General features: G+C 46.3%; 1 protein-coding gene and 1 long non-coding RNA gene across 2 annotated transcripts; one reads left to right on the top strand and one right to left on the bottom strand.

The window, feature by feature from the left end:
- Positions 1–4,497: 4,497 nt before the first annotated feature.
- LOC113598679 (uncharacterized) lies at positions 4,498–9,198 on the bottom strand. Its single transcript, XR_008298330.1, has 4 exons — positions 9,099–9,198; positions 6,938–8,487; positions 6,653–6,737; positions 4,498–5,150 (listed from the first exon to the last, which is right to left on the bottom strand). It is a non-coding gene; the product is annotated as an uncharacterized LOC113598679 (long non-coding RNA).
- On the top strand, positions 6,619–9,687 carry TCF21 (transcription factor 21). Its single transcript, XM_027056847.2, has 2 exons — positions 6,619–7,354; positions 9,125–9,687. Exons 1-2 carry the CDS (start codon positions 6,905–6,907, stop codon positions 9,212–9,214), a joined length of 540 nt encoding a protein of 179 aa, XP_026912648.1. The 5' UTR covers positions 6,619–6,904; the 3' UTR covers positions 9,215–9,687.
- The last annotated feature ends 838 nt before the right edge of the window (positions 9,688–10,525 follow it).

The following is a 10,525-nucleotide window of genomic DNA, read 5'->3' as shown; positions in this document are numbered from 1 at the left end:
GCCTAGGTCTGCATGGATAAGAGAGAGAGAAGTAAGTTTGTGGTTTGTCTGAGCCACCTTATTTTTGGTGTTTTGTTAGTTCTCTAAATAAATATCTTACAGTTTACAGTGTACTTTCCATATGCTATGGTCTAGAACATCCATTCATTCATTTGCCAACCATTTATTAAGTGCGTATTATTTTGCAGCCCTGCTCTAGGCTCAGAGCCCAAAACTGAGCAAGGCACACAAAGTCCCTGCACTCCTAAAGCTTTCATTATAGTGAGGAGGGAGGAAGGGGAGTCAACCGACAATCATAAACATGAAACGAAATAATTTCACAACATGTTAACTATTTAAAGTAAAGGCTCTAGAGTCAGATTGTGTTTAAACCTTGACTCTGCCATTTATTCACCAGTCTCCAAGGATGATAACCACCAATGCCACCCCTGCCATTGAACTATACCTCCTGGGATTCATATTCTTGTATAGGTCCCTTCCCTTGACTCTGGGCAGGCCCCATGACTTGATTTTGACAAACAGAATGAAGCATAAGTGATGTTGTCTGTCTTCCAAAGATAGATCATAAGAAGACTTTCAGTTTCCTTCTGGGTCCTGTGGAATGTTCACACAGAAAGAAGCCAGCCACCACGTAAGAAGTTCAACCACCTGAGACTGCCATGCAGGGGAAGCCATGTGGAGAGGCTATATATAGAGAGACGCCTGACCAGTCCCTGCCTGTTCTAGCCATCCCTGCTGAGACACTGGGTGTCACCTAGCTGAACCCAGTCAACCCACAGAAATAAGAGAAATAACTTACATCGCTAACTTGGGTGGTTACACAGCAATGGACAATTGCAACAGCCACTTTCTGAGTGAAACACATTTCCTAATCTCTCTATGCATTGGTTTTTTCATCTGTAAGGTTCCTATGTCACAAAATTATTAGAACTAAATGGATTAATCTGGAAAGTGCTTACAACAGTGTCTGGTTTGTGATAAACATTTAGTAAATGGTAGCTACTATCACTATTGCTAATAATAAATAAAGGGGGATGATGGACAAAAATATTCCTAAGTGTGGATGCTCAAGGAAGTTCTAACATAGAAGGTAACATTTGAGCTCAGGCCTGAAAAGTAAGGAGCCAATCATGCAGAGAGCTAAAGAGAAGCATCTCAACAGAAAGAACCAGGACAAAGGTCCTAAGGTAAGCAGGGATACAGTGTCATTGAGGGACACGGACATGGGCCAGTGTGGTTGGAAGGTGGTAAGCAAAGTAGAATCATGCCAGCCGTGATAAGGAATTTGGATTTTATATCAAATACAATGGGAAGCTTTAAGGGATTTGAAGCAGTGGAATAACTTGGACCACTCTGTTGGAAATGGATTTTAAAAGGACAGGAATAGAAGCAAAAGAATCTTCTTAGAGACTTTTTTAAAAATTTGTTTTTAATCTTTATTTTTGAGAGAGAGAGAGAGAGAGAGACAGGGCGTGATCAGGGGAGGAACAGAGAGAGAAGGAGACACAGAATCCGAAGCAGGCTCCAGGCTCCGAGCTGTCAGCACAGGGCCCGACAGCAGGGCTCGAACTCACAAACTGAGATCGTGACCTGAGCCGAAGTCAGATGCCCAACCGACTGAGCCACCCAGGCGCCCCCATCTCTTGGAGACTTTCAAAGTCATCTGCGGAAAAGGTTTTGATGACTTGAACCAGAATTTAGCTGAGGAGATGGAGAAAAGAAGGCAGATTTGAGAACGTGCTCACTGAATGCATGGCCCCTGCCCTGCCCAATGGGGCTCTCCTAGGAGAGAAGAGATTTTAACAAGGTTGTTCTGGAATTGACACTACTTGAACCCCTTAGGCAGAGTTGTAAACTTACAACCAGGGACGGCTGAATCTATTTTGTTTTATATAATTCAAGGTTCAGGTGTTACGGATTCTCGGTACTAAACCGGAAATAACAGGATAAAAGTTTTTTTCATGCATCTTACTGTTATTCAACTAGGAAAAACCATTCAAAGCACTCTGGCTTCATGGAAGGAGCATTACAAGGCAAATCTGGACACAGGTTCAAGCGGTCGTACTGTCATTGATGACTCAGGTGAAACCGCCCTATAGGCTTTCCTAGGTTCTCAGCCCTTCCAATTCTGATCATCTATTACTTCAGGGTTCTATTTTAAAATACTACCCCACTTGGAAATATTTCATGTTCCTGAGGTTAGCAGTCGCATTCTCAGTACTTTGCTTCTGGTCCTGCAATCTACACGCCATGACTCTTCGCTCCTCAAGCCTAAAAGCACCTGCCACAAGGACGTAATCACAAGGAGCTAATCCCCAGAAATAGGCTTCAATTTTAATGTGCATCTTCTCCTAACCCGACAGGAAGAAGGCTGACAGCCAGTTGGCCTGTTTTATAGTCATCAATGAACATAGTTAACGTAGATGTGCTTCACAGGTTATCTTTCATGTAATCCACAAGATTTATTTTTTTAGGAAAATTTGAGAGGATTTGCTCTCAGCCTTGACATTAAGATACAGGTAAGTCATTACTCAAGCAAGTTTTTCTAAAACTTCATTGTTATGGGTGGAAAGTTTCTGGCACACATTCTATTAAAATTTTCATTTCACATAACAGCTCTTTCTTTAACAGTGAAACCGAAAGGAGAGATTCTACAGAAGATGGAAGAAGTGAGGCAAAGATCCTCACTCACTACCCGATTGCAGAGTTGTTCAAGTTTTCCTCTCCTTTTTCCTGATAGCGAGTAGGTCTGATACAATTATTCTCATACTGAAGACTTGGGAAGACATGAAACTGAGTTTGTAGTTTCTACCTCTCACCACGTACCGGAGTTTCCTTCAACCCACTTCTTAAGGTAAACTCTGTCCTTCATGTACACGGGCTTGGCTGCTTTCAAAGTCACATGTGGAGCAAGGTTGCTTCTTGAATCTAAGAGCCATGGTGAATTTGGACTTTCTTTGGATTTCAGTGTGGTTTTTTTTGCCAGCTGTAAATCTCAGTGTTGTGGCTTTGGAGGTACAATTAGTTGAATTAAACGTGGAAAGGGAGAAGGGGTTGGTGAATACTGAGAGGCCCTCTGGTTTTTGATGATCATAATTGATGTTGGGTAAAGATAACAGTAACACCCTGCATCACTAGATTGACCTCCTTAGATAGCCACTAACCTCACTCACTAGTGTTCTACTCACGTTGGCTGCCAGAATATAACAGGCCAGCCCCATTACAATTTGGAACAAGTAAGGGGAGATAATGCCCATTTTGTAAATTAAGTTAAAAAGGTAAAAAAAAAAAAAAATCAGAATTCAATAGGCTTATAAGCAGGAGATGGAAAACGATCAACAACCAAGGGTACAGATTAGGTTGAACAGAGAAAAGGGCACTGGTTTGCATGGAAGGCCCAGACATTGTTGAAAAGGTGGTTACCATTAAGTAAAGAGAATAACACATCTAGAGGTGTTCGTTAGAAGTGACGGGGAAACAAAGAGAATTGGCAGTTTTGGCAATGTGCCAGCCTGTGTGCTTCCTGGCCAGGTAATGGAGAGTTCGAGAAAATAACTCAAATTTTAATTTGAAGACATAACTCCCCCCACCCCTGGGAAAGAAAATGTGATGGCGTACGAAGTCAGTTCTGAAGAAGCCTGTGAAGTTTTCCTTCTCATATAAAAGGAAGCAAATTATTTCATCCAAGCACAACTGAATCAAATTGGAACTTCCTGAAAAGTTATCAGTTGATAAACCAGGATTTAAGTTCAAGGATACATTCCACACCTAATCTTCATTTTACAACCTTTAGAGCTAGATTTTTCCTTAGCACTGAAATCTTTCGAAGATAGTCTGTCTTTCAAAACAAATTGTTAGAAGTGTGTTGCAAATTGGCCAGATGTCTCTGGGGCATAAACTCTGTCTTTAAAAGTGAGGCAAGAACTTTTAGTAACTACCTCGCGCCTTCAAACCATGAGCTTTCTAGTTAGTGTTTTGAAACAGTAACGTTCAGAGTATTTCCCTTGTTATCAAGAGTTAATACAGCTTCTCAAAAGCGCTTCTTTTCTTTCTCTTCTCACAGAGTATAGTTTATATTTGGGGAGAATTTGGCACAGCTTAAGTTACAGCCTAACTGATTTTCTTAGTAGAATCCAGCAATAAGGAATTTCTCCCACCCATTTTTCCCTAAGTGTTTATGAGCAGGGATAGGCACAAAATGTCAAGAGAAAAGATGCAGTATTCGTATTAATCTACTTTCTTCAAGACGTCACATCAGGACGCCTAAATAATGGCCTTTCCCACATCTTCACATCCCAAACTGGTAACCATCCCTTGGCGAGTTTTCACAAACACCCCGAAGTTCATTATCAACCCACTAGCCCTTCTCAGCCTAACTGTATCACCGTAGGATAAGTGGACTTAATTCTTGCTTATCTAAAAAAAAAAAAAAAAAAAAAGGTAATAATAATAACTGCTAGGCACATAAATCAATGTGTGGCATGAAGCTAGTCTCGCTCTCTTCCAGAAATTTCTATTTCCAAGTTTCAGACATTGAAAACATAGACAGCAAAAATCTGGTACTTATTTCTATGATGGTTGCTATCCCCCAAATAGCCTGAGCAGCCTAACAACTGAGATGTGGCAGAAAACCAGACCCTTACCCCTCCCCCTCAAACATGAGTGCTCCAGGAACCAAAAGCTTTATAGCTTAATAGCTTGGCATGTGGTAAGGCCATAGTTCTGATTCTTAATTTTTATCCCACTCCAGAGTCCCAGTGAATAAATAAATAAATAAATCGCGGTTATTTTGCAGATACCTCAGTAGCTACAAAAATACATAACACGTTGCACAAAGTGCTGGCCAAAGCCCACTTTCATGACTCTCATGCCTTACTAAGACCAAGAAATGGGAGGGAAAACCCAAGAATCAGCTGGGGAAATGTTTAGCGGGCCTGCGGGGTGTTCTCTTAACGCTGTCGTAGATCTCGGATTAAATTATTATACTTCTTCTGTGTTGTAGTACCGGGTCAGTTGTGCAGGAGGACAAAGGCAACTTCAACTTGATATTTCTGTCATCCCTGCTGTGGGAAGAGTCCTGTTCCTGGTTTATAACATCAATCACTCTCACAATAAATCTTGGTGGTGGATATGGTCATTTAAAGCTCCACCTGCACAAACAACAGAAAATAAGAGAGCTCATAAATCTCTACGCTGGTGATTAACAAATTTTGGACCCTGGGCAAAGATATTATGGGGAGGGGTTCTCACTAATTCATTAATAAAGACTGATTTGCTGACAATCTGTTTAGTTTACAGCATGGGGGAAAGCAAACAAGACCCTGCTAACAAAACAAAACGTTAGAGGTTAGTGAATTCCCAGCTGAGCCCCGGATTAGAGATATGATATCTTAATGTAGGAGAGGGGTGCAGACTCCAGCCAAAACCTCAGAAGCTGCTCTTACACTCTGCTCCAGCCTCTGTCTTCGCTGCCTAACTGCAAGGAAAAAGAAAACCTGGAGAAGAGTCAGTAAGAGAGATCCGTGCACTCCATCTCTCCAATTTTGTGGATTGTATTCAACCTCTTGGCTTTCCGGTTCCCTTTGCTTTTTTCTACTTACTCTCCAGATTTTCTTATTCTCCAGGAAAGATGATCCATGCTGGGGTTAGAGATAGGAAAACAAACAAACAAACAAACAAACACCTTTCCCAAAGGGATAATACTGCTTAGTGTTTTGCCATATCAGCTTCATATGGGGAACCCCGATAGCAAAGAAGACAGAGGTAAGGAAGACGCAAAGGCAGCATGATTGGGAGGGCGAGGGCAAGTCCCAAGGCCAGGTAATATCTGAAAGCAGCGGAGAGAGTCTTAAGACATTATTAAATGTATCTCTAGAAAGAAATGTAGGGGACAGTTTTAATTCCGTCAAGAAAAGATGATCAATTAGCAAAATACTTTCCACACACTCATATTACTCTATCTCATGCCCACGAAGCTGTGTGTGTTGCACATGGGCGTGCGATGGTCTAGTATGTTTGGGTACATACAGGCAGCTCCTTGATCTCTTTAGAGTGGCCGGGTGCGGACGGATGCTTTGGTGCTTTCTCTGCACCATCCTAAAGATTCTGTGAAGCACTTGTTTCCTTCATTTACCCCGGTGAAGGTGGGACGATAGCTCGGTAAAGCCACAAGGGCATTCTGGGGTGCTGGCGGGAGGGAGTCGACCCCTGCCTGGATTTTAATTGGTGTTTTAATTGGGGGAGGGAAGGGGGGACGACAGGGGGATGCTTGTGAGATTTGCGGTCGGTCGGAAGGCCTAGAAAGGGCAAAAGGAGCTGATCATTTCCCCGAAGTCCTGGATAACAACCGGCTAGGACCTCTGAAGAAGGAAAGCAGGCCGGAGGAGACGGCCCAGGAGAGGGGCTGTGGGTGGGGCACGCTACTCCTCGGCTCTAGCGGAAGAAGGTGACCCGCATTCGCGTGTGGCCCTTGAGTCGATCCACACTGCGAGTTGGAAACGGGGATCCGTGCGCAGGAGTTTCCCTCCGGTGGTGAAAGGGGTCGAAGAGTCCGCCGGGGCCTAGCAGGCCCCTCCCCTGGGCTACAAGGACCCGCCTCTCTATTCCCCAGATAAATTCCTAGTGTCCACCAAATTCCTCAGCGCTCTCTCACACTCCTCTGCGGCCAGGACTCCGGGGGTGGGGACACAGAGCCGGGTTCCTCCCCGCAGAAGCCCTCTCGGTTCCTTCTCACAGCTCTGCGAAGGGGAAAAGGAGTGTAAGACTCAACCAGCCCCCCGACTCCCGCTCCCAGCACGAGGTGGCCGCTCCGCCCTCCACCCCCGGGGGCCCACTGGTTTGGGGCTCGCGCTCGCTCGCTCTCTGTCTCTCTCTCTCTCTCTCTCTCTGATCCTCTCCCCCAAACATGTCCACCGGCTCCCTCAGCGATGTGGAGGACCTCCAAGAGGTGGAGATGCTGGACTGCGACGGGCTGAAAATGGACTCGGGCAAGGAGTTTGTGACTTCCAACGAGAGCACCGAGGAGAGCTCCAACTGCGAGGCGGGGTCGCCCCAGAAGGGCCGCGGAGGCCTGGGCAAGAGGAGGAAGGCGCCCACCAAGAAGAGCCCCTTGGGCGGCGTCAGCCAGGAGGGGAAGCAGGTCCAGCGCAACGCGGCCAACGCGCGCGAGAGGGCCCGGATGCGGGTGCTGAGCAAGGCCTTCTCCAGGCTCAAGACCACCTTGCCCTGGGTGCCCCCGGACACCAAGCTCTCCAAGCTGGACACGCTCAGGCTGGCGTCCAGCTACATCGCGCACTTGAGGCAGATCCTGGCGAACGACAAGTACGAGAACGGTTACATTCACCCGGTCAACCTGGTAAGTCCGCGGGGGCCCGCGAGGCGGGCCGGGCGTCCCCGCCCAGCGCGCCCGCGGCGCGGTGAGCGCGCGCGCGCCCCGGCCACCACCAGCCCCGCGCGCCTCTGGGGACCTTTGCGGGCGATCCGCGCTGAGAGCCGCTGGAGCGGGGATGATTTATGCAAGTGCTTAACGTGGCAGCCCAATTAAGATTTTTGCAAGTGTCCTGAGCTGGCAGCGAGGAGGGATCCCCCCGCGCCCGCGCCATCAGGGCTGATGTGGGACAGGGAACCCCGACGAGATGCTGCGCGCCCACAAAGGCATTTTATTCATCTCTTTCTTCTTCTTTTAGCCGACGAGACCTTGATTTTCCCCTCTAATTTTTGTACATAAAAACACCCAGCTCCGCTTCCCTCCCAAGTATATTTAGGACCATTAGATATTATAGACAAACTCGTGCCCCCATAATTGTCATCTAAGCCCCCAACTGCTTAAATATTCTGCGCTTCTCTTATAAGCACGTTGACATTTTTAAATCCCAGGAATTCTAGTACACATCAGCATAACCCGCAGATTCTCACAAATATCAGTGTCATAAATAATATTCGAATAGGTCACTCTTGCCCAAGATTTAAAAACGTGTTACATTTTATCTTAAAAAGTAATGACCTTTCAGTCTGTCTTAAAAAAAAAAAAGGAATGCTCATTGAGGCTAAATTTTTCTCAAATGCATGTTGCCATGCAAGAAGCACGGTTTAACTCCTTTTTGATTTGACTTCATTTTAAAACTTGCAGGCTCTAAAGAAAAACAACCACAACTTACTAGCACCTTTGTTTATATATGATAAGAAGGAGAGGTTTTCCTCTTGAAAGTCGCCTTATCGGCCAGCACTAGCGGGAGAGGTTTGAAGCTTTGAATCCTCTTCTCACTGAATTGGTTTCAGGAATTGGGGGGAGGGGATGCGGAAGCACACTTTAGCCTGGTAAATATTTTTCCCCTCTGATCACAGTTTTATTTTTTTTTTTTTTTCGAATAAGGTGAGTAGATAGCTTTCTTAAAATCTGGAACCAAAATGAAAGTACTTACCTCATTTACAGTTGCTGCTGCGTTCATCTCTGAACAGGAAACTTGAGTGAGCTGTGCTATAGAACGCCTGGGAGAAGAGAAAAGGCAGTGCTCGCTCAGCCCAGTAGGAAGATGATGTTAAATAAAATAGGCGCGTATATTCTTTTATTAGCATTATTTTTGTTCCCTTAAGAACCAGTGGTTCGTTTAGAAACTGTGGTCAAAGCCCGCGTGTGTGAGGGAGGAAATGAAAGTTGGCAGGAGAAAAATAGATGGGGGTGAAAGCCAGAGGGCCGGGAAACCTGACCACGGCCTCGGAAGAGGCCTCCGAAAGCCGCTTCGCCTGGAACCCGGTATCCACTTGCCACGAGGTCCTACTTGGCTGCCCAGCCCAGGCTGACCGTGGCCTCGGCCTCCGGGCTGGGCCACGGCCCCAGCCACTTTGGGCTTTCCAAGGGCCCCCTCTCTTGGGGTTCCCTTACAACCTAGGTTGAACCTCTTTGCTCCAACACCCCGAGCAGCGACTTGGCGCCAACGCTGCTTTTTCTTTATCCAGCCACCGGGCGCACTAGAACCCCGAGTAAATTGCAGAGATAACGGGTTTTTACAACTCACCGCCTGCCTCCATCTCGCCCTCTCCTCTGGTCGCAGGCTCTGAGCCCACCCCATCCCTCCCCCCACCCCTCCGTTGCCACTTACCTCCAACGCCCTCTTCTTTCCTGCAGACGTGGCCCTTTATGGTGGCCGGGAAACCCGAGAGTGACCTGAAAGAAGTGGTGACCGCGAGCCGCTTATGTGGAACCACAGCATCCTGACCTTGGAGGTGCGAGTCTGGGAAAGGCGCGCTCCCGGGGGGAGCAGGCCCCGGGAAGGCGACCCCTGCCCTCCCTGCTCTCTGTCTCTGCTTCCCCCTCGCGACGCTCCTCTCCCTGCCCCCTCCCCCCCCCCCCACCTCGAGAACACTTTACAGCGACGAGGAGATTCGTTTCCAAACCAGAGGAGATCAATTGTACTTACAAAGATTCCCATCTATTTAACTTTATTAACTTCTACCGTGAATGACTCTGCGAGCCTTGCTGGTCCAAGTGCCATACGTAATTATAAATATATAAATAGATAATAAGAGCATATCGACGTGTATCTTTTGTACAATATGTTGTAAATTGTAGATCATAGAATAGCTGACTTTGACAGTCACATTTATAAAGTAATTCACGTAAAGATATATATTTTTTTCAAACAGGTTTTGCTACTTTCAAAAATAAATCTTTCTTTATATTGCTAAAAAGCCCTGACATTAGTGTGATTTCTTTGGAAAAAAAAAAATTATTTGTAACAGAAGAACTGGGGACTATGGGGAAGCTTGTCAATAAAGGCGGTTCTTTTGAACCTGAAGCCAAATTTCTAGAGAGGGGGAAAGATTCAGTTTGCACTGTCAAGGTGCAGATCTCATTTTGCACTGAAACGTCCAAAAGAAACTCTGGTCTCAGGTTTGCAGGTTACTTTGAAGACAATTATCAATAATGCAGTCGTGAACCCAAAAGGGCAGTGTTGAAGTTACCAACAGTGACACGATTCGAGGGAAAAGCACACCAGAAAAGGAAAATCCGCTTTTCGTGTATTCGCAGTGTAATTCATGACACGGGCACTCAGGTAAATTTCACGTTTTTCAACTGTGTGGCCGCAGACAGGAGCCCGAACAACCCACAGCGCCAGAATGGGAGGAAGTAATGCGAGTCACGAGAAGTGTAAATTACGTAACCTTGAGGATGTGTGTTAACATCTAGAGAGTGCTGCAACATACATTATCGATTTCTTCTTAGTAATTAATGAGTTACTTCCAACACCAATCGTGCCTGCCTCTCGGTTACTGTTACGGGTAGTCCGCGCCTTCAGCTCCCCGCCACGACTTCCGGAAGACTGGGTTTTAATTTAAACATCGTCCAGGCTACGGAACAGCTCGTCGGGGAAGATTAAGTAGAGATAAACAGAGAGGCGAGGCCGAGGAGCCTGGAACCGGGTTCACTCGCTGCCCCAGCGCAGCCCGCAGCGGCCGATGAGCCAGATGCCCCCGGGCTGTTTAATGTTCGGGGTTATGACCGCAGTGTTTACAAGACGTCTTCGGT

Source organism: Acinonyx jubatus, chromosome B2 (genome assembly GCF_027475565.1).
Source record: "Acinonyx jubatus isolate Ajub_Pintada_27869175 chromosome B2, VMU_Ajub_asm_v1.0, whole genome shotgun sequence".
Lineage (NCBI taxonomy): Eukaryota > Metazoa > Chordata > Mammalia > Carnivora > Felidae > Acinonyx > Acinonyx jubatus.
This window is presented reverse-complemented; position numbering and strand designations above follow the sequence as displayed.